Genomic DNA, 23,731 nt, shown 5'->3' with positions numbered 1-23,731 from the left:
TGTCAGGAGTTTGAGACCAGCCTGACCAACGTGGTGAAACCCTGTCTCTACTATAAATACAAAAATTAGCTGGTCGTGATGGTGGGTGCCTGTAATCCCAGCTACTTGGGAGGCTGAAACAGGAGAATTGTTTGAACCCGGGAGGCGGAATTTGCAGTGAGCCAATATCACACCATTGCACTTCAGCCTGGGGAACAAGAGTAAGACTCTGTGTCAAAAACAAAAAAAAAGGCTGGGCGCGGTGGCTCAAGCCTGTAATCCCAGCACTTTGGGAGGCCGAGACGGGCGGATCACGAGGTCGGGAGATCGAGACCATCCTGGCTAACATGGTGAAACCCCGTCTCTACTAAAAAAATACAAAAAACTAGCCGGGCGAGGTGGCGGGCACCTGTAGTCCCAGCTACTCGGGAGGCTGAGGCAGGAGAATGGCGTAAGCCCGGGAGGCGGAGCTTGCAGTGAGCTGAGATCCGGCCACTGCACTCCAGCCTGGGCGACAGAACGAGACTCCGTCTCAAAAAAAAAAAAAAAAAAAAAAAAAAAAAAAAAATCTCACACCCCAGTTTTCTTAGCTATAAAATGAAAGTAGTGGTTTACCCAGATGTTTAAAGCATTCCATGTGATAATGTGTTTGGTGAAGAGTGTATTACTGCTATCTAGTGTCTCTATTCCCAGATGGCCAGGCTCACAAGCCCACCAGGGAAGATCCCAGCTGGAGGGGCTTCCACATTTTCCTGATGAGGAGTTATTTTAGATTTCCTCAAAACCTTTTGATTGCTGCCAAAAGGGAGAAGTGTTTGCAGCTGCTGGTCCCGCATTCTCCTTTCCTTGCCAGAACCCTGACTGACTCAGGGCAGTAGGTGGGGCTGCAACATCAACCAGTCCGGTGACAGGCTGACACGCAGCTTTGGGGTCAGCCTGTCACACTACCCGGCTCCAGTTGCTTAATGGACTCCCAGAGGCCATGATGCTCAGTAGTAAAAAGATGCAAGCAGCAATCTGAAATTCAGTGGCCCCCAACTTTATAGATAGAGGGATAGTTGGAAAATATTAGAACTTCCACTTGTATTTTTAAATTAAAAATCTGACTGGGGTGGGGGGAATGGGGCATTGTTTAATATGTATAGACTTTCAGTTTTTGCAAGATGAAAAGATTTCTGGAGATTGGTTGCATGACAGTATGAATGTATTTAACACTACTGAATGGTACACTTAAAAATGGTTATTATGGTAAATTTTGTTATACGTATTTTACAACTTAACGTTTTTCAAAAAATAAAAATAAATTTAAAAAGTAACTTACTCTTGACTGGGCACAGTGGCTCACGCCTGTACTCCCAGCACTTTGGGAGGCCGAGGTGGGCGGATCATGAGGTCAGGAGATCAAGACCACCCTGGCTAACACGGTGAAACCCCGTCTTTACTAAAAATACAAAAAATTAGCCGGGCGTGGTGGCGGGTGCCTGGAGTCCCAGCTACTGGGAGGCTGAGGCAGGAGAATGGTGTGAACCCAGGAGGCGGAGCTTGCAGTGAGCCAAGATCGCGCCACTGCACTCCAGCCTGGGCGACAGAGCAAGACTCCGTCCCCTCTGCCAAAAAAAAAAAAAAAAGTAATTTATTCTCAATATTAAAATTGGAAACATTTTCCAAATTATTTTTGTTACAGTTTTAATTTCCTTTTTGATTTAAGGGTAATGTTTGAAGATAACCTTTTTAAAAAAAAGTCATTGTTTTGAGTGTGATGTTAATTATTAATGTCATTAAACTGCAAGTTATTCAATGTTTATAGTTTAGAAATTTACTGAACTTTATACTGTAGCATAGGAACAATTTTTTACATCTTCCAAAGACGTTTGAATATGTGTTCTCCATTGATAAAATATGTAGTTCAAGCTATAGCTATTAAATAAAGCTATTTGATTTTGAAAAAGTGAATTAGGCTGATGCATTATTGGATATACATGGTACTCTCTTGAGATGCATATGTTAGATATCGTATGTGCCCAACTGTATGTGATGACTTTGGGAAAGAGGGGATCCTCTACATTCCAGAAGAATCGACTATAGTTCCCTTGCTCTGTGCACATGCAGCCAATTGTAATGAGTTGCCATGTAAGAGAACTCAGGTAGACTGATGGATTTTATTATCTAGTTTTAACTAAACCAACCTTCACTAAATGCACAGCATGGTTAACAAGATTCTTGAAAAAAAAAAAAAATTGGCAGATTTTAAAAAATGAATAATTTAAGCTCAAGTGGACCAAAAGCAACATGGCAGAGCTGACACTTGATCATTATGAGCTCTTTATTGGCCATGTGACAATGGAAAACTATGGTGATCTAATCAGATCTGCCAAGTCAACTAAAAGTTTCAAAATATTTAGAAGATTATTTGAAATGTGGACTTACATCCACACTCGCTAGTGGTGAATCCCACCTCACATACATATTGTGTCTTGAGATATTAATGGTAGCAATTTATATATCTAATTTATAAGTAAGTTAATATGCATATATTTAGGAGTGAGTGCTAACACATTTTTTAGTCATAGGAATGAGAGACCAAAAAACTCTGGGCCAGGCACGGTGGCCCATGCCTGTAATTCCAGCACTTTGGGAGGCTGAGGCAGGTGGATCGCTTGAGCCCTGGAGTTCGGAACCAGTCTGGCCAGCATGGTGAAACCCCATCTCTTCTAAAAATACAAAAATTAGCCAGGCATGGTGGCGGGAGCCTGTAATCCTAGCTACGAGGGAGGCTGAGGCAGGAGAATCGCCTGAACCCAGGAGGCCAAGGTTGCAGTGAGCTGGGATCAACTCCAGCCTGGGTGACAGAGCGAGTCTTTGTCTCAAAAACAAAACCAAAACAGAACAAAAAAACAATTCTGGAGACCACTGATCTAGTAAAAAACACTCTTCAAATACTTTTGACTCAATATCCTAACTCAGAAGAGACCAAGAATAATCCATTTTTGAGAAAGCAGCGCTTAAACAGAGATGATTCCCCCAGACTCCGGTTTGGAGTCTTGCAGAAGCCTATCCTACACGAAATATGTTCTTCAAGGAAGTCTGAAGCTTCCCTCAAACTTTTCCTCTAATAAAAGCAGCTACCCATAAAATGTGTTATTAAGGAAAGCAAGTAATTCATCAAGAGCACTAACAAGTATAATATTTCCGGTCCAGATCTGTGTAAGAACAGATATTATTTTCAATGACTGTACCTGCTTTTCTTCTCTGCATTTCATCAGGGTGCTCATTAGATTGGTGTGTTCCTTCTCTTTTCTTTCCATCATGATTTTCATTTGCTTAATACCAATCAAAGCCTTCTTCACCTCTTCATCTGTGTCTACCTCCCCCACCTCAGAAAAACCTAAAAGACACGTGGCAATTTTTTCTTTGAGATCTGATCAGATTACAAAACACCGAGTTCACCAGTCTTTCATGTCTCCTAAAGATAGGCTTCACTGTTCTTTTATAGGCTCATATTCTGAAAGCAGATCATAATGAATTAGCTGTCAGCTGCCACATGGACCATACCTTCTGTTCCTCACTTGTAAGCTCCTAAACAGAGTTCACTGAACCTCATTCTTGTCAGTTTGCTCAGGCCCTGTTTTCATTTATCCATTTTTTTCTTTCATTTAAGACTCAAGTGTGTTTATATTAGATAAAATTTCGCATTTTCTTCACAATTTATAGTAAGCGCCCAACTGGGGACCTCAAACAGAGTCAGCAATTTCTCTTTCTTTCAGCTTCAGTCACCTAATAAGGAGGCATGAAACCTAGAAAGTATCCCATGTAATACAAGCTTCCTTAATAACCTAATGGATGTGTCTTATACACCTTTAATAAATTTAAAATTCATTGTCATTCCCTGTTCAAAATAGCTAATGTGGCCTACTAAGGAGCTTATTTTTGACTCTGATTTTAATTACAGACCTAAATCAGCTACATTTTAGCTAATTTGTTCTTTTAAATATTAAGTACCCAAAGCATATATCACCAAGCAAAGGCTGCAAGTTAATGGCCACAGAACAACCAGATTCAATGTAATTATAACCCGTTCTTTCACTAGTTTAAGAATAATTGCACAGATTACTCTAATGGTTTAAATTTTTCAAATGCTTGAAAAGTATTTCACTGTTCATTAGAGCTGTGCTGAGATGACACCAACCATCTGGATGATACAAAAAAATGCAGTGAAAAAATTGGCAGGTTTTATCTACATGATACGAACATCTGGAAATGTGAACGCCTGCAGAGACGTCATTGGAATTTTCTATTTTTATCCAGATGTTTGGCGTCATGATGACTTGGTTTAAGTGCCTTGAGAACATTTCACCGTGAAAACAGCGAATATGGTTATCTCTCAACTGCGACTCACTATAAATGCCAGCAGGACAGCCAGCATGCAAACAGGACACAGCACAGACAAGAAACCGAACATACTCTTCAGGTTTTCACTGATAGCAGTTTTGTCCTTCCAAGTGGGTGCACAGTGACAATCTTTCAACCATAGCAGATACACAGTAAATACCAAGAGTGGCGGCTTCATGTTCCCGCTGTTACTGCAAAGGAAAAATAAACTCGCATCAAATGCCTTCCATTAGGTTAGTTTCTGTTGGCATCAGTTGAAAACACCTGGGGCTCCAAAGCATTTTTCTGTCGATTTTTCTTTATGACTTTAGACAACTTATGCTAATGTGCCGGAGACATAAGGAAGCTTGAAATGTAAGTTAAAAAAACAAACAAATTAGAGTCCCTGTTTGGTTTAAATTCTTCATGACAGTTAAATAAGGCTGCCATGTGAAGTACTTGAAACTCAATGCAATGGAGAGGATAGATCACATCCTCTCAGAGTCCAAGCTTCATTTTATTTTCTTGTCAACAGTAAACATCTGGAAACACAGAATTGATTTGAATCTGTTAGATTGATTTTTTTTCCCCTCCAAATTATTATAATTTTTTTTTGTTGTTGTTGTTTGAGACAGAGTTTTGCTCTTGTTGCCCAGGCTGGAGTGCAATGGCACGATCTCAGCTCACCACAACCTCCACCTCCCAGGTTCAAGCCATCCTCCTGCCTCAGCCTTCCCAAGTAGCTGGGATTATAGGCATGTGCCACCAAGTCCGGCTAATTTTGTATTTTTAGTAGGGATGGAGTTTCTCCGTGTGGGTCAAGCTGGTCTCGAACTCCTGACCTCAGGTTATCTGCCCACCTTGGCCTCCCAAAGTGCTGGGATTACAGGCGTGAGCCACCGCACCAGGCATCTCCCTCCAAAATTCTATGTTCTCAAGTGAGTTTTTACCTAGGTGGTTCGCTATGTTTTTTTTTTTAAAAAAAGCAAAACCAACCGCACACATTTTTCTCATACTCCTTATAAAACCCATTATGCGGTGTGAATAGTGCACAGTTAAAATTTTCTCTTCTCAGTTAATGAATTTCCCTTTGAGTTTAATTTGATATACATTAGTTACACATATTCCAAATACAGAGGTTAAAACTTTACTAAGAAAAGTTAAATAAGTTAGAATAGCCGTATGCTTTAATAAAGTTAAAACTATAAAATAAGCTAGATTATTTTAACTCCCACAAAGGGGATATTTATCTGCTTTACATATATTTACTATTTTAAAAAGAAAACCACAGAAACCTCCATTATTTGATCAACATTTGGAATATCTTTTTAATACAATCATAAACTAGCAACTGTACTAGTAATTATATAGTTATCACATTTTACATACATCATTTCAACTAACTCTTCTTCTTATCATTACTCTGTTCACAAAACAAAACTTTTTAATATAGTATATTTACCACTAACTTTGCAATATCTCCCCAGTGAAGTTGCCACCAGCTTCTGGAAGGACCTTTGTTTTTCTCTGCTTTAAGTTTCATCTGTGTCAGGGATTTACCTGTGTCCTATCAATTTGATGACACAGTGTTTAATCCTATTAACCCAACATTTTGAGATTAAAACTATGATCTAAAATTTGATACTGTTTAGAAGAAAACACTAGGGGGCAGGCTGTGTACACAATTGGGAACAGTGACCTTGGGCTACCTTCCTTTATACAAATGTGTTTTGATAGGACTCATTAAAACCTTAAAAATATTTTTTTAATTTTCAATTTAAAATATGTAGTTTCCTAGGTAGGCAAAATAAGTCTCTTAGATTGGAAATACTAGAAACCACAATGTGAAAGTGAGTAAACGCTTAGATAAAACAGTTTGAAAAGTGTACTTACACAGTCATGTGGCATTTTTGTTCTGTTTGTTTGTTCTTTTGACATTTTTTGACTATTAGTATATGAAGCGATATAACCCACTAAAGTGATAAAGCCTAGCATATACATAATGCAATAGATGAGTATTTTAGGTCCACTGCAATTTGCTACTTGATTAGCTGAACTGAAAATGTAGCCCTTAATGATTCATTTAAAAACAACTTAGACAGCTGTTAGTCACAATAGCCAACTCTGGAATCTATGTAATGGGTCTCTCCGGCAACTGAAATCTCAAGATCACCCTGGGCCCTGTTTGCAAGTTTTGAGAGACTAGCCAATCCTTACTTACTATGTACTCAGTACTTGTCTAAGCAGGTCAGACCTTGACAATTCTGAACTTGGCCACCTACCTTTTAGGGGCCTACGAAGTTGGTCCTGGTCTCTGAGCAACATGCAGTCTGGAGTTTATCTTTGCTCTGCTTGGGCACAGAGAGTGACCCACATTCAAGGCCCAGCCACACCCCATGTCAGCTGCCTTGATTACCCATTAATGCCCTCTTTTAGCTGGAAACCTCTTAGCTCTGTTGGAAAACAGATCAGCTCATAGCAAGACTCAAACTATTATTATTTTTAACAGCCTAATGTCACTTCTGAGCAACTACAATCCACACCTATAAACAGATGTGTCCTATCCTGAAAGATGCATGGTTGGCCAATGGAAGAGGCAGCACTTTGGATATTTTTCTCAGGAGCAGAGCAGAGTCCTAGAAAAGTTGGTTATAGGAAACTGTCCAGCTCTACCCTGACTCTGTGCACCGTTGCTCATTAGTTTACTATTGTCCAAGTTTGGGTCCGTTTGACGTCAAGGCTGGCATCTATGTGTTCTTTTTCTTTTTTTTTTTTTTTTTTTGAGACGCCTGGCTCTGTTGCCCAGGCTGGAGTGCAGTGGCCGGATCTCAGCTCACTGCAAGCTCCGCCTCCCGGGCTTACGCCATTCTCCTGCCTCAGCCTCCCGAGTAGCTGGGACTACAGGCGCCGCCACCTCGCCCAGCTAGTTTTTTGCATTTTTTTTAGTAGAGACGGGGTTTCAACGTGTTAGCCAGGATGGTCTTGATCTCCTGACCTCGTGATCCGCCCATCTCGGCATCCCAAAGTGCTGGGATTACAGGCTTGAGCCACCGCGCCCGGCCTGATGTGTTCTTTTTCAACAGACCCAAATTTTGTTGAAAACGGAACCAGTTTTTAGGAAGTCTAGTGGCTTCCTTCTTAGTAGCAGGTTTTTTTCTTTAATCCATGTTCCTCCTTTAAGAGCAATTTCTGAGAACAGAGCTTTATTGCTAACTAGTACTAATTACTTTGAAAATACCTCGAAGCTTCCAAAAAGGCTCTTCCTTTAATTACTTCATCTGTTTTCACAGCTGCCATTTTGTTCTTAAGATTAAGCAATACTTCATGTGAATCCGGTCACTTTCATAATTATGACATCATTATACTCAAGATTTAAGTGGATTACAAAATATTATACATAGCAGTTTGATAATTAAGGAGATTTAGAAGCAAAGTCATCTTAATTAAGAAAGATGGCAACAAGATGCATGTGGTATCAACTGGAAAATAGAGGAATCGATGGATTTCAAAATGTCAAGTTTATTGTTGCTAAGTTCAGGCTTGGACAGAGCATCTTAGATGCATGACCTAGTGGTCTTGCTAATATCTCACCCTTAAGTTAGACTTGCCCATCCTGCCACTGGCATAGCCAGACAACCTTTGGGCTTCCGACTGGGACATCTGGCCCAGAGCAGACTAGGAAGCCTGTATACTAACTACTCAGGCTGTGTCTCATATAGAACCAGCTCCAGGATACAATGACAGTGGTCCCTGCAGTTATGTAATCCAGGAGAGCATGTGTCCCATAGACACCAGCTAGGATTTGCTGTCTTGCACCAGTAAGGTCCAAAAAAGATGGAAAGAGGGCAAATCTCTAACGAGTTCTCCTCAACTGACAACCACAGACTAAGAACATGAATCAAATAACACTCTGCTTTTCAGGGTGAGAACCGGGAGGGTGAGAGGCCAGGCGCGTTAGCCTGATAGAAGTCTTTCCGCAGTCTCAAGAGGCAGTCCTCCTCCTCTGGCCCATTGAAAAAAGGTTGAGGAGAATATGCATAAGAGAAGTAAAACAAAAGATAAAGATCTAAATAAATTATCCACGTAGAATATAATAGCAGCTAATGTCATCAGACTTATCCTTCCTTCCCTTCCTCTCTTTTTCCTTCCTTCCTTCCTTCCCTCCCTCCCTCCCCCCTTCTTTCCTTCCTTCCTTCTTTCCCTCCCGCCCTTTCTTTCCTTCCTTCTTTCCCTTCCTCCCTCCCTTTTACTTCCTTCCTTCCCTCCCTCCCTCCTTTCCTCCCTCCCTCTCTCCCTCCCTCCCTCCCTTCCTCCCTCCCTTCCTCCCTCCCTTCCTTTCTCCCTTCCTTCTTTCTTTATGTCCATTTATTCAGTCATTCATTTAATAAACTTAAAGAAGATGATTCACAATAATAAGCAAAATTTTAGAAGCAGAATATAAATTCTCAATCAAAAATTTCCCCCTTTGCAGACAAAGGTTGGCTAACTCACTTGCTCAAAAGGAACGATGGGCATAAAGATCACTGACTTAAGAGGTCAAGTTTCATTAACTTCCTTGCCACACGGTTGTCTCATGGGCCTGTCCACTTGGACCTCATCGTCCTCTCATAAAAAATGTGATTATTGGAAGAAATATTTCCAACTGTTACTCCCAGCTCTGAAGTTCTGTGATTATTATTCACATATTCTCCCCAAGCTTCCACATAGCTGGAATGTACGAAATGATTTGACGTGACCCGTAAAATGAAGAATTACAGCTACTTTGTCTCTCTTAGAGATTGCTGAGCAGGTCAAATTAGTCATTATAAATGAAAATGTTTTATTGAGCCACATAGAGTGCAATGTCATTGGAAGGTAGAACAATAACCTTTTTAAAAAATTCAGACTAGGCCAGGCACAATGGCTCAGGCCTGTAATCCCAGCATTTGGGGAGGCTGAGGCAGGCAGATCACTTGGGTTAGGAGTTTGAGACCGGTCTGGTCAACACGGTGAAACCCCATCTCTACTAAAAATACAAAAATTAGCTGGGGGTGGTGGCAGGTGCCTGTAATCCTGGCTACTCAGGAGGCTGAGACGGAAGGATTGCTTAAATCCAGGAGGCAGAGGTTTCCGTGAGCTGAGATCGCATCACTGCTCTCCACCCTGGGCAACAGAGCGAGACTCCGTCTCAAAAAAAAAAATTTCAGACTAAACTAAAATTATTGCCGGGTGCGGTGGCTCACACCTGTAATCTTAGCACTTTGGGAGGCCGAGGCGGGCGGATCACTTGGGTCAGGAGTTCGAGACCAACCTGGCCAGCATGGTGAAACCCTGTCTTTACTAAAAACACAAAAATTAGTGGGGCATGGGGGCACGCACCTGTAGTCCCAGCTACTCTTTAGGCTGAGGCAGGAGAATTGCTTGAACCTGGGAGGTGGAGGTTGCAGTGAGCTGAGATCACAGCAGTGCACTCCAGCCTGGGCAACAAGAGCAAGACTCCATTTCAATAAAATAAAATAAAATAATTGTTTTAGTTTCATATAATAAGTAGCAAAGGTAGGCATTGAATCTAGACTTCAAACTCCTTCATGAAAAAGGTCTAGTTTGAATACAAAATGAGAAAATTATATTCCACTTAACCATCATCGTGAAGCCAGAATTTATCTGTTTGGACCAGCACTATACAAATTTAATTATTGATTAGAATGTACATTTAAAATCAAGTACATTTAAAATTTCCATTATACCCAAAATAGTGCTTCTCTTGCTTCCAGCAAGTTCAACCCTTGGAATAGTTTATTCAGCAAATGTATCGAGCACTCATTACATTCTGCACCGGGCATACAGCAGTCTCTGTGTTATAGGTGCTCACGCTGCATTCCAAAGGGAGGGAACTGGACAACACGCAAATAAATACAGAAGCCAGAATGTATAAAAGCATGACAACTGTTATAAAGAAAATTAAATGGGAATAATGGGATAGCGAGTAACTCAGAAGGGGAGGGGCTACTTGAGGATAGGTGGCCAAGGAAGGCCTCTTTGAGGAGGAGACTTCTAATACAATCCCTGAAAGTAGAACCAGCTACACAATTTTCAGGGCCCAGTGCAAAATGAAAATATGGACCCCGTGTTCAAAGAGTATTAAGAATTTCAAGATGGCAACAATAGATCTAAACCAAGTACAGATCCCTTCTGAGTGAGGGGTGCACATGGCCCATATGTGAAGCCGGCTGGCCTGAAAGACAAGCAGCATGCCTCTTCTGAGATCTGACAGCAAGTGCAGGAGGAGTGGGAACAAACCTGTCCGAGTGTGGCAGAGTGCGGGGACAGAAGAAGTGTGATATTAGCTGGAGATCAGAAACGTGCGTATCCTCTAAGTTGGGCAGTGTAAGAAGTCAGAAATACATATATTTTTTGAAGAAAGACTGCGTAATTGTGGAGGATTTTCCAAAGGGTAACGATAATGTACTGGTTTTATTTTATTATTGTTATTTTTGTTTTTATTTATTTATTTATTTTTTTGAGGTGGAGTCTCACTGTCTCCCAGGCTGGAGTGCAGTGGCGCGATCTCGGCTCACTGCAAGCTCCACCTCCCGGGTTCATGCCATTCTCCTGCCTCAGCCTCCCAAGTATCTGGGACTACAGGCACCCGCCACCATGCCCAGATAATTTTTTGTAATTTTTGTGAAGATGGGGTTTCACCATGTTAGCCAGGATGGTCTTGATCTCCCGACCTCATGATCCGCCCGCCTTGGCCTCCCAAAGTGCTGGGATTACAGGCGTGAGCCACCACACCCGGCCAATGTACTAGTTTTAAAAGGCCACTGTTGCTGTCCTGAGAAGAATGGACTATGGGAAAGCAAGGTAGAAGGGAAGCCAGTTAGGAAGCTGTTTTAATCGCCAGGAAAGAGATAATGGTGGCTCTCTGGACAGTGAGAAGTGGTGAGATTTGGGACTTATTTTGGAGACGGGACCGGACTGTGAGGTGAGGGGAAGTCAGAATCAAGGGTGGCTGCTGGATTCTTGACTTGAGCTTTGGATGGGGGATGCCATTTTCTGAGATGAGAAAGGCTAGGGCAGAGTGTAGTGGGGGCCATTGGCTGGCATGGGCCTTTGCTCGTGCTCTAGGAACCCTCTACCCAGCCCACCAGGGTCTAACTCTCACTACCAACAAGAATTTTTGTTGCTAAAGTCATCAAGAAGCCAATGATGACCAAATCCACTGGTGACTCTCTATCCTCTTTCTTACTTTTTGTCCTTGTGGAATTGGATGAGCAACTGATTTTAAAGCATCTCTTTTTGTGTAAATGATGCCACTAGCTCTTGGTCCTCCTCTTACCTCTCCAACTTCTTTTATTTGTAGCAGGATGTGGTTACCTTTCCCTTAATTTTTAAATTTATTAAAAAATATTTTTTCCCCTAGAAACAGGGTCTTGATATGTTGCCCAGGCTAGAGTGCAGTGGTTATTCACAGGCATAATCATAGCGCTCTATAGTCTCAAACTCCTGGGCTCAAGTGATCCTCCTGCCTCAGCCTCCTTAGTAGCTGAGATGACACGCTGGAGCCACCACGCCTGAGCCCTCCTAATCTTTTTATTTCTACCCCCTTCTCACTGGCAAAACAGGATGGGTTCTTCATCCTCTCAATCTTCTTTATCTTATCCATTCCAATCTGCCACAGAGAGAGGGTCTTTAAGGATAATAATGAAACCCAATTATGCTATGAGAGGCAATCTGTACTGGTGAAAAAAAAAAAAAAAAGGTTGGGGGGAGGGTTATGTTGTAGGTGCTCCACTCTGAAAGACGCAAAGGTGCAGGCAAGCTGTAATAGGTGGCACAGGGCTCTCCCTGTGCTGGGCTGAGCCAGGGCCCCGGGGGGAAGGGGAGTAGGAAAGGAAAGTGTGAGGGAGACCAGGAGGAAGGAAGCAAGGAGCATGGGAAGTGGACTTGGGATCGGCCAGAAGGTGATCTGAGAGGAGGAGCAGCCAAGATGTGGGACAGAGCCTCAGAATTCCAGGCAAATTATTGATTAGCTGCTGGTAAGAGTGGGCTGGGTTTTTATGCCCACCCAACCCACAGTGGGCTCCAGCAGCCAGGTTATGAATTCATCTCCTTTTTTAATGTTTAGTTTTTACTTTTTTAGAGGCAAGGTCTCACCATGTTTTCCAGGCTGGTCTTGAACTCCTGGACTCAAGGGATCCTCCCACCTAGGCCTCTCAAGGTGTGGGGATTACAGGCGTGAGCCCCCTCCCCCAGCCTTGGATTCATCTCTGTTATGGTATTTGCTGAGTGTCTACTGCGTACTATGTGTCAGGCTCTGGTGTCAGACACATGACGCCTGCTCAGTCTCATTCCTGACCCTTCTTCCTCTGTCCTCCGTCAGATGTTTTCTCTTCCCTGGGGCTTTGTCCTGGGTACTCTTATTTCTACTGCCTGGAACTCTCTTTCAATGAACTTACCCAGAACCACAGACAGGCAAAGGCAACCTTCTACTGCCTCTCTCTCTGTCGGCACAGCCCTCAGGGACTTCAGTTTCAACAGTTCCTAACCCAGCTTTTTCCCCTCAAGCTCGCCCTGCCGCATCTCCCTGTCACCAGATCCGGCATTTGGGAATCATCCCAGACTTCTCTCTCTCCTTCAATCCAGTGGCCAATCCAAGCACACCGCCAGATGTATTGCATCTGGACCCATGCAGTATAAAGGCCTACATGAGTCAATAGCCCTAGAAGTGCTGCGCTTTATTTTTGAGTAAGCTAAAGCAAATAGAAATCGGTAGACTAAACAAGCAAAATCATACATAATTAAAAATCAAGTTTTTCTTTAAATTCTGGCCACATTATTATGACCCTGGCAAATGTGTTTTACTTTGGTTCTTGATCTCCATGACAGCAGGATGGGTAAAATACCATAAGTAGTTGATGATAACATAGAGGAATGAATCTTTCTAACCATTGTACAGTAACATTTAAGTCTCATCCTCAAATCCGTAATTGGCTAAGTTGTTCTAAGTCCAAATTAATTAAGGAAATATAAACAGGAGCATATATATAGTATCAGAATATCTCACTTGTTTTGTTAAGTTTGTCCTGAGCAAATCAGATTTTCTCTTCAACTTGAACTGAACTAATGCAAAATCCAAAATCCAAAATGCTCCAAAATCTAACTTTTTTTTTGAGACAGAGTCAAGCTTTGTCACTCAGGCTGGAGTGCAATGGAGTGATCTCTGCTCACTACAACCTCTGCCTCCCAGGTTCAAGAAATTCTCCTGCCTCAGCCTCCCGAGTAGATGGGATTACAAGCGTGCACCACCACACCACTCTAATTTTTTAATTTTCAGTAGAGACAGGATTTCACCATGTTGGCCAGGCTGGTTTCGAACTCCTGACCTCAAATGATCCACCTGCCTTGGCCTCCTAAAGTGCTGGGATTGCAGGCATGAGCCACTGTGCCTGGCCAATCTAAACTTTTTAAGCACAGAGAGACAAGTAGAAAATTCCACACTTAACCTCATGTGATGGGGTCGCAGTCAGAATACAGGCACATAATACACAATTTATTCAGTGTTCCCCAAGGGAAAAAGGACCCTCCCAGCTCCCTTCTGCTGCAATATAACTTTTCTGAGCATGCCAGATATATATGTCATTTTTTAACTAAGTGCTTATGTGTAAGTATAAGAAAATGATTGCTTATCAGTAGCGTATCAATTCGGAATGAGGAATGATGGTGACACCAGACAACTACAGACTGTCCTTGTGGGTGGCTGAGACAGGGACACCTTGCTTTCTGATGGTTCAATGTATACCAACATTCTTTTATGTGCAAAATTATTTAAAATATTGTGTAAATTTACCTTCACCCTACGTGTATAAGGTGTATATGAAACATAAATGAATTTTGTGTTTAGACGTAGATTTTATCCCCAAGATATCTCATTGTGTATATGCAAATATTTCAAAATCCCAAAACATCCAGAACCTGAAACACTTTGGCGTCAAGCATATCAGATAAGGAATACTCATTCTATATACGGAAAAAAGAATCCTTGTGTGCTGACTCTGGATTATTGGAAGATAAAGACAATAGATTTAGATTATTATAATGGTCAAGTAAATTATTTGCATATCTTATAAACAGATCAACAGGCCTTATGAAAACTCTTTGGTTATTGCCAGATTTTTATCTAAAAGGCAGTAAGAGATCCAGGCCATTATCTGCCATGCTTGAAAAAACTTTATTTATTATTTGTTTGTTTGTTTAGAGACAGGGTGTCACTCTTTTGCCCAGGCTGGAGTGTAGTGGTGAGATCGTGGTTGACTGCAGCCTCGACCTCCTGGCCTCAAGTGATCCTCCCACCTCAGCCTCCCAAAGCACTTAGACTACAGGCATGAGCCACTGCACCTGGTTGACAAAGCTTTAATACTGAACCACTTGTTAGCCAAAATGTCACAGAAGTTGTTTGTTCTTTTAATCAAAATTGTGAATTAATATGACTTTTCTTATAGCAGGTGAAAGTGAATAATTTTTAAAATTGTGTGTCTGCATTAAAAAAACAAAACAAACACCTCCCTGATCACCAAGATCAGATAATACCTAGGGAATTTTTTGGCCTGTCCATTTGTCAGGGTCCTGGAATAAGACAGAATTATTCTCACTTGGGTAAGGGGATGAAACAATGATTCTGGAGCTCAGTGAGAGCTAGAGCTGGGACCGTGGTTGCCTTGTGGGAGCAGTAGCCTTCAAGGGGAACCCAAGAAACCAGCAGACTCAGACCTGGTGATGCCAACGCAGGGTCAACTTCGCAAGGGCACAGAGCAAGACAGAGAAGTGAGAGCACGGGCAGACATAAACAGAGCACCCAGCACAGCCTTGCTCTGCTTTGGTCTGGCACGCATCTGACGGTTCCGTGATGGTCACTAACGCTTTTTAGATGGAGGGACTGTAGTTCATCCTTCTGCACTGTGCAACTGATGACTGCTCAGATACATACACAATTTTGAGGACTATATATAACTGTTGGCTTTTTTTTTTCACCCAAGATCCTAATTAATTACTATAAAGAGGCAATTGGGTGAAGTGCACAAATGGCACAGAAGAAGTTTTAGAGCCAGGGGTGGTGGTGTGTGCCTGTAATGTCATCCCAGCTACTCAAGGAGGCTGAGGTGGGAGGATCACTTAACAGGAGGAGTGGAGACCAGCCTGGGCAATATAGCAAGACCCCAATCTCTTGAAAATTTTTTAAAAGACTGGGCACAGTAGTTCACTCCTATAATCCCAGCACTTTGGGATGCCAATGTGGGAGGATCATTGGAGCCCAGGAGTTTGAGACCAGCCTGGACACGAGGGTGAGACCCCGTCTCTACAAAAAATTTTTTAAAAATTAGCTGGGTGGTGGCATGCACCTGTAGTACCAGCTAATCAGGAGGCTAAGGTGGGAGGATCACTCCAACCCAGGAGATCAAGACTGCAGTGAGTTGTGATTGCACCACTGCACTCCAGCCTGGGCAACAGAGCTAGACCTTGTCTAAAAAAAATTTTTAAATAAAATAGGCTGGGCGTGGTGGCTCATGCCTGTAATCCCAGCACTTTGGGAGGCCACAGTGGGTGGATCATTTGAGGTCAGAAGATCGAGCCCTGCCTGGTCATCATGGTGAAACTGCATCTCTACTAAAAATACAAAAATTAGCTGGATATAGGTGGTGCAAGCCTGTAAGCCCAGCTAGTAGGGAGGCTGAGGCAGGAGAAGTGCTTGAATCCAGGAGGCAGAGGTTGCAGTGAGCTGAGATCATGTCACTGCACTCTGGCCTGGGTGACAGAGCTAGACTCTGTCTCAAAATAAATAAATAAATAAATAAATAAATAAATAAAATATAGACAGGTATAGCGGTGCATGCCTGTAGTCCCAGATCCTCGTGGGACTGAGGTGGGAGGATCACTTGAACCCAGGAATTTGAGACTTCATTGAGCTATGAACATGCCACTGAACTCCAGCCTGGCAATGGAGAGGGACGTGACTCTAAAGAAAAGAAAAGAAAGGAAAGGAAAGGAAAGGAAAGAAAAAGAAGTTTTAGGAAGCCTACTAAAATTATTACAGATATTCTATGAACACTGCAAAGTAGTGAGCACTGAGGGTGATCTGGCCTTGCCTTGTGGCAAGGGGGAAGGCTAAAGAGAGACGCCCAAGAACATTCCTGCTCTAAACGCTCTGGGAGAATAATATATCACATTTATTTTTGTTTGTGTGTATGTTTGTTGTTTTATGTTTTATTACATAATCCTCTTTTGCTTTTATTCTCCAAGTCTTTGATAAAATCTCTTTCATTTGAGAAGACTCTAATAGCCTTTTGACTACATCAGAAGAAGCCGGTGGTTGATCTGGGGCGAGCCCTCGGTGAGAAAGCCACGCTTAATTCCTGGGACGCTGACTGATGTTTTGGCTTCTCCTGACCAGGGGTGAGGACAAGGAAGATGGGGTGGGAATGAGGGGTTGGAGGATGGCCAGAGTCTCAGAGCTGTGGGTCCTGGTACTTTGCAAAGAAATGTCATGAAGAAAGCACTCTGATTTGAGGGGAAGCTGGACTTCCATGTTGTGGATGATGGGCTGGTCCTAAGAGGGAGGTGGCCAGTAGGTTCCCTCAGAGAAAGGTTGGTGACAAGGAAAATTGTTTCCTGCCCTGTGCTGTTTTCCCCCTAGAGTCGGTGGTGGGGAGTTAGGAGTCAGGCTGTGCACACCCCGGGACAGGGGATTGGGGGACTGTGGCTGTCCTTCTTCCTGCTGTGGATCTGCACGGTGGTGGTAGCGTCGTTCCAAGAGAGGACCCGGACCTAGGAGCATGAGGAAGCAGTTCCCAGCCGAGGTGCTAGATACCATCTGGGGAGGGAGGTTCTTCCTGCCACCCACAGGGGAGGACTTGAATATTCTTATTTGGTACATTCTTAAATATTCTTCCAGAATGATCTTGGAGGGCAGAAAAACTAAGGAACATTTGGGTAACGTGTAAATTCATTAAAACATAGAATAAAAAAGAAAAGAAAAAACTGCTATACGGGGGCCGGGTGTGGTGGCTCACGCCTGCAATCCCAGCACTTTGGGATACTGAGCGGGGTGGATTGCTTGAGGCTGGCATTCAGGCAACATGGCAAAATCCCATCTCTACAAAAAATACAAAAGTTATCTGGGCGTGGTGGCGTGTGCTTGTAGTCCCAGCTACTCAGAGGCTGAGTCGGGAGGATGGCTTGAGCCTGGTAGGTGGAGGCTGTAGGGAACCAAGATCGTACCACTGCACCCTAGCCTGGGTGACAGCACAAGACCCTTTCTCAAAAATAAAATAAACAACAAAAACCCACTAGACTGGAATGACTCTAAAGCGGATGATACAAAATACCATGCATGTTTTCCTGGTATGTATCCTTTATCATTTTCTTTTTTCTGCTTTTTTGAGACAGGGTCTCATTCTGTCACCTAGGATTTCCCACCTTAACTTCCAAAGTAGCTGGGACTACAGGCATGGGCCACCACACCTGGCTAATTTTTGTATTTTTTATAGACAGGGGGTTATACCATATTGCCCAGGCTGGTCTCAAACTCCTGGGCTCAAGCGATCCACCCACCTAGGCGTCCCAAAGTGCTGGGATTACAGCGTGAGCCACCGCGCCCTGCCTCATTTTCATTCTTGACACTTTCCATGACTGTATAGAATGTTCTTTCTTCAAATTAAAAGTAATTTAAAAACTATTTGAGGAATGCCATGATACAATAATGCTTAATAGTAATAGCACATTGTAGAATAGGAGCCCAAACAACTAAAAAAACAGAATTTTTAGAACAGCAATATCTTTTAAAATGTCAAATCAAAACAAATACCATTTTAAGTTTACTTAAATATTTAAAATGATTGTACTGAGAACCATTGTCTGTATGTCTTTATTATTGTTGAAAGGAGTTAGCCAGCTTGCTTTAGGTGGAAAGCAAGGGAAGAGTCGCCAGAGAACCTCCAACCCATGCTTTGTGCAGATAAGGGAGCGTGCACAGGCGGCTTGCCTAAACATGTCCCTAGCGGATGAAGGGCCCACATGTGCACTGGGGGAGTGCAGTGGAGCCACCAGGAATTCATGCCTTATATGAACAGGGAACTCAGCCCCATCAGCTTTTATATAGAAGCCCTTGTATTCAATTACGAAGCGGCAACTGGCAACCTGCTTTCAGGACCCCACTCTTTCCCGAGAGCTTTCCTTTTTGCTTAATAAATTCTACACCACTCATTCTCTGATGTCCGGGTACCTATTTCTTCCTGGGCATAAGACAAGAACACAGACCCAACTGAGCTAAGGAGCAAAAAATCCTGCATCACTGTTGTCAAGTTTTACTTTAGATTTTAAGTTCATAGTTTATGTTAAATTATTGTTTTCATTTGAAAAGGATATTCTTTGGTTATTAATAAAGCATGTGTATGTATATATAGAAATATATGTATGAAACAAAATAAACTCTTTTTTGTTAGTAGTAGTACTTGCTGGCTGCACATTGCATTGAGGGTTACTTTTTCCTACTTTTGCCACTCTTCATCCCACATAACCGATCACTAAATCCTATCCATTCCATTCCATTCATTCATACAAAAAGTATTCATTGTATATGAATGTTCATAGCAACTTTGTTCATAATAGCCCAAAACTGGAAACTTGGAAACCACCCAAATGTCCTTTAATGGGTTGAATGGGATGAATAAATTCTAGTACATCCAAGCCAAGGAATACTACTCAGTAATTAGAAGGAGTGAAATATTGATACACACAACTTAGATGAACTTCAAAGAAATTATGAATGAATAAAAGCTCTTGGGAGTGGTGGCTCATGCCTGTACTCCCAGCATTTTGGGAGGCCAAGGCGGTTGGATCACTTGAGCCCAAGGGTTCTAGACTAGCCTGGGCAACATGGTGAAACCCCATCATTACAAAAATATAAAAATTAGCCAGGCGAGGTGGTGCGTGTCTGTAGTCCCAGCTACTCAGGAGGCTGGGATGGGAGAATCACCTGAGCCCAGGAGGTGGAGGCTGCAATGAGCCAAGATCATGACACTGCACTCTAGCCTGGGTGCAGAGTGAGATCCTGTCTTGCTCTGTCACCAGTCCCAAAAAATACATACTGCACATACCCATCTATAAAACATTTGTGAAACAAAATAATTATAGAGATGAACAGATTAGTTGTTCCCAGGGGTTAATGATGGAGGGATGGGTGTGGCTATAAGGAGGTAACACCAGAAAGTCTTCTGCTAATGGCTTGAATATATTGATTGTGGTAGCAAAGCTTCACATGTGATAAAATTACACAGAGCTCTATGCACACACACACACACACACACACGAGTGCATCTAATAACTGGTGAAATCTGAATAAGCTCTATGGATTGTAGCAATGTCATTTGATTGTTTTTGATATTTTAATATAGTTGTATAGGATGTTAATGGTGGAGGAGGCTGGGTAAAGGGTGCGTTGTTCTTTCCTACGCATTTCTTTACAACCTCGTGTGAATCTATAACTATTTCAAAAAAAATTTTTTAAGTATTTAGGAATTGTCTACATTGTGCTGTGCATTTTCTTCCTTTATATTTTTCCCCTCTTTTACCTCCCTACTGCTGCCCTGTTTTAGGCCCTTCCCACCTCTCTCTGACTTGTCTATTCTGTTTCAAATGTATCTTCCACGCTCCTATCAGATGGATCTTTTAAACTAATGCTTTTTTTTTTTTTTTTTTGAGACAGAGTCTCGCTCTGTCACCCAGGCTGGAGTGCAGTGGTGCGATCTCGGCTCGCTGCAAGCTCCACCTCCTGGGTTCACGCCATTCTCCTGCCTCAGCCTCCCGAGTAGCTGGGACTACAGGCACCTGCCCCCACGCTTGGCTAATTTTTTGTATTTTTAGTAGAGACGGGGTTTCACCGTGTTAGTCAGGATGGTCTCGATCTCCTGACCTCGTGATCCATCCCTCTCGGCCTCCCAAAGTGCTGGGATTACAGGCCTGAGGCACCGCGCCCCGCCCTAAACTAATGCTTCTTAAACTCTACCATACAAATGGGCCACCTGGGATCTTGTTAAAGTGCAAGTTCTGATTCGGTTTGTCTCGGGGACTTGGGATTCTGCATTTCTAACAAGTTCCCAGCAGATGCCAATGTGGCTGGTCCTGGATCATACTTTGAGTAGCAAGGATGTTAAGTAATTTTCTTTCATGGGATACCCATATTTAAATCCATCTAGTTGATTCTCATTGTTCACAGAATAAAGTTCAGTCAGAGCATGTACCTCTTTGCTCAAAAGTCTCTAATGACACCCCAGTGACCCTCAGAATAAAATCCAAATGCTTTACAATGACCTATAAGGTCCTGCAAGACCTTCCCACCCTGAAACTCTCTGACCCCAGCTCCTATCACTCTCTCCTTTTCCACTCCACCTCTAGCTTCACTGGCCTTATTGATGTCAGGATCATGTCCCAGGTACAGTCTTGCCATGGGGCCTTTGCACTGGTGATCCCTCTGTCTGGAATGCTCTTCCTCCAGAAATCCACATTCTTAACTCCCTAAATTCCCTCAACTCTGTGCACAAATTTCCTTCTCAATGTGGCCTTTCCAATGAGGCCTATTCCCCTTTTTAATGGCAACCTACTACCCTCCCAACTCATTCCTGACCTTCCTTGCTCTCTCTACTTTTTCTTTTACCAAACACTTAGCACTTTCTAACATGCTTTGTAATTTATTTATATGTTGTATCTATTGCTTATGTTTTTATTTTATTTTATTTTTTTGAGATTGAGTCTTACTCTTTTACCCGACTAGAGTGCAGTGGAGCGATCTTGGCTCACTGCAACCTCCCCTTCCCGGGTTCAAGTGATTCTCCTGCCTCAGCCTCCTGAGTAGCTGGGACTACAGATGCCCACTACCGCACCCAGTTAATTTTTGTATTTTTAGTAGAGACAGGGTTTCACCATGTTGGCCAGGCTGGTTTCGAACTCCTGACCTCAGGTGATCTGCCCACCTCGGCCTTCCAAAGTGTTAGGATTACAGGCATGAGCCACCGAGCCTGGCCTTCTATTGCTTATTGTTCACGTTTTCCTAAGGATAGGAATCTTTGTTTTGTTGTTTAGTGAATCTCAAGTGGCTAGATGGTGTCTGGTACATGATGGGTGGGTGTGAATAATGATCAAAACTGCTTACCATACATACATGAGACAGATGGACCCTGGCCTGTCTCTCCACACTATCTCCCACTGCTTTCTCCCATATACTTTGTGTTCCAGATGTCCTAAACACTAACATTTGCATGAATGTACAATAGTTTATTTTCCCTCCTTGCTGTATATTGCCCCTTCTAGGTCTTTCTCCCATTTGTTTCTTATCCTTCAGTGTTCAACTCAAGATATATTTACTTATCTCTGTTATATGGGCACTCTTGATGGCATGAAAATGCGCCATTTATTGCCCCATTCTACTTATGTATACCTCTATTATTACACTTCTCTTCCTCTACTTCAATAATTTGTTTTCCTATTGAATCAGGGTCTGCACAGGAAACAGAAGGCACACTCAGAGGAAATTATAAAAATAGTTTTATGAAGAAACTATTTTCAGAAGTGAGCATTTAAGGGAGTCTGTTATTGGATACAGGAATCCAGTGAGTGCCGGATCCTTGGAGGAGGGAACTGTAATTGCAGAGGAACCGCCAGAGCTGCCACGCCAAAATGATCCCTCCCATTGGCTGAACTCAATCAGAAGCCACAGAGCAATGAACCACAGTGATCCAGCCCCCCTCCCTGGAGGCAGGGAGAGGGGAAGAAAAAGGTGGAGAATAGATCTAGAGGAGAGGGGGAGAACAGAGACCAACCAGCCCACACTAAATCTCTGTACTAAATGAAAGGTTCCTGAGGGCAGGACCAATTCTCTTTCATCCCTGTAGCCCCACACATAGCACAAGGTTTAACCTAGAGTAAGTATTCAGTAAGTCCTTGTGAAAGCAAACTACAATGTCAGAGCATGTATTGCATTTAACTTAGTATTTTAAGGAAGGGAGGCTGGAAGGCAAGCAAGTTATTCATTACCTCTTAAAAATTTTTTTTTCTTTCATAGAGATGAGGTCTCGCTTTGTTGCCCAAGCTGGTCTTGAGCGCCTGGCCTCAAGTGATCCTCCCACCTCAGCCTCCCAAAGTACTGGGATTCCACGCATGAACCACCATGCCTGACCCTGTCTGTTACCTATTTTGGCCAATTTTAATTTATGTTCACACAAGTTTTTTTATACTTTTCTAGGTATATCTAATTTATGTATTCATTTATTTATGTATTTATTTATTTTTTATTTTTATTTTTTGAGATGGAGTCTTACTCTGACACCCAGGCTGGAGTGCAATGGCACGATCTCATCTCACTGCAACCTCCATCTCCTGGGTTCAAGAGATTCTCCTGCTCAGCCTTCCGAGTAACTGGGATTACACGCATGCGCCACCACATCCAGCTAATTTTTTTTGTTTGTTTTTGTTTTTGTTTTGAGATGGCATCTCACTCTGTTGCCAGGCTAGAGTGCAGTGGGGTGATCTGGGCTCACAGCAACCTCTGACTCCCTGGTTCAAGCGGTTCTCCTGCCTCAGCCTCCTGAGTACCTGGGATTACAGGCACACGCCACCACGCCCAACTAATTTTTGTATTTTTAGTAGAGACAGGGCTTCACCGTGCTGGCCAGGCTGGTCTCGAACTCCTGATCTCAGGTGATCCACCTGCCTCGGCCTCCCAAAGTGCTGGGATTATAGGCGTGAGTCACCGTGCCCGGCCATTGTATCTAAGTTAGATGACAACAGCACAACAAGGACAGAATTCCCTGGAAAGGTTCATTTTGATCATCCTATTTTGCTGAGTTCAGGCTAATATCTCCAGAAGTGACACAAACCTGGAAACAGAAATATCCATGTGGGGCTATCAGCACAAGACACAAAGCATGAGAACCACAAAATATTTCAACCAGTGATGCTCGTCCATCAGTTGAACAATATCACCTCCAGAAAATGGCACACAGTAGGCAATTTATAAAAGCTTCTTGGCCGGGCGCGGTGGCTCAAGCCTGTAATCCCAGCACTTTGGGAGGCCGAGAGGGGCGGATCACGAGGTCAGGAGATCGAGACCATCCTGGCTAACCCGGTGAAACCCCGTCTCTACTAAAAAATACAAAAAACTAGCCGGGCGAGGTGGCGGGCGCCTGTAGTCCCAGCTACTCGGGAGGCTGAGGCAGGAGAATGGCGTGAACCCGGGAGGCGGAGCTTGCAGTGAGCCGAGATCCGGCCACTGCACTCCAGCCTGGGTGACAGAGCGAGACTCCGTCTCAAAAAAAATAAATAAATAAGTCCTAAGACAAATTTCACTGCCGGTATT

The 23,731-nt window shown here is 42.9% G+C and overlaps 1 protein-coding gene across 3 annotated transcripts in view; it reads right to left on the bottom strand.

Moving 5' to 3' along the window:
* Positions 1-5,897, bottom strand: part of CLUL1 (clusterin like 1) — a 29,163-nt gene extending 23,266 nt beyond the window's left edge. The window contains exons 1-3 of one of the 3 annotated variants that reach the window (XM_045378010.2): positions 5,817-5,897; positions 4,441-4,559; positions 3,216-3,364 (exon numbers count right to left, since the gene is read on the bottom strand). In XM_045378010.2, coding sequence (XP_045233945.2) covers positions 3,216-3,364; positions 4,441-4,559; positions 5,817-5,890 — 342 coding nt within the window. In that variant the 5' untranslated portion in view covers positions 5,891-5,897. Of the gene's footprint in view, positions 1-3,215; positions 3,365-4,440; positions 4,560-5,809 lie in introns of all 3 variants that reach the window. The other 2 variants (XM_074022752.1, XM_074022753.1) reach the window with 2 other exon arrangements.
* Positions 5,898-23,731: the final 17,834 nt, after the last annotated feature.

This window comes from Macaca fascicularis, chromosome 18, assembly GCF_037993035.2.
Source record: "Macaca fascicularis isolate 582-1 chromosome 18, T2T-MFA8v1.1".
Lineage (NCBI taxonomy): Eukaryota > Metazoa > Chordata > Mammalia > Primates > Cercopithecidae > Macaca > Macaca fascicularis.
The sequence above is the reverse complement of the archived record's forward strand: the minus strand, read 5'-3'. Positions and strand labels throughout refer to the sequence as shown.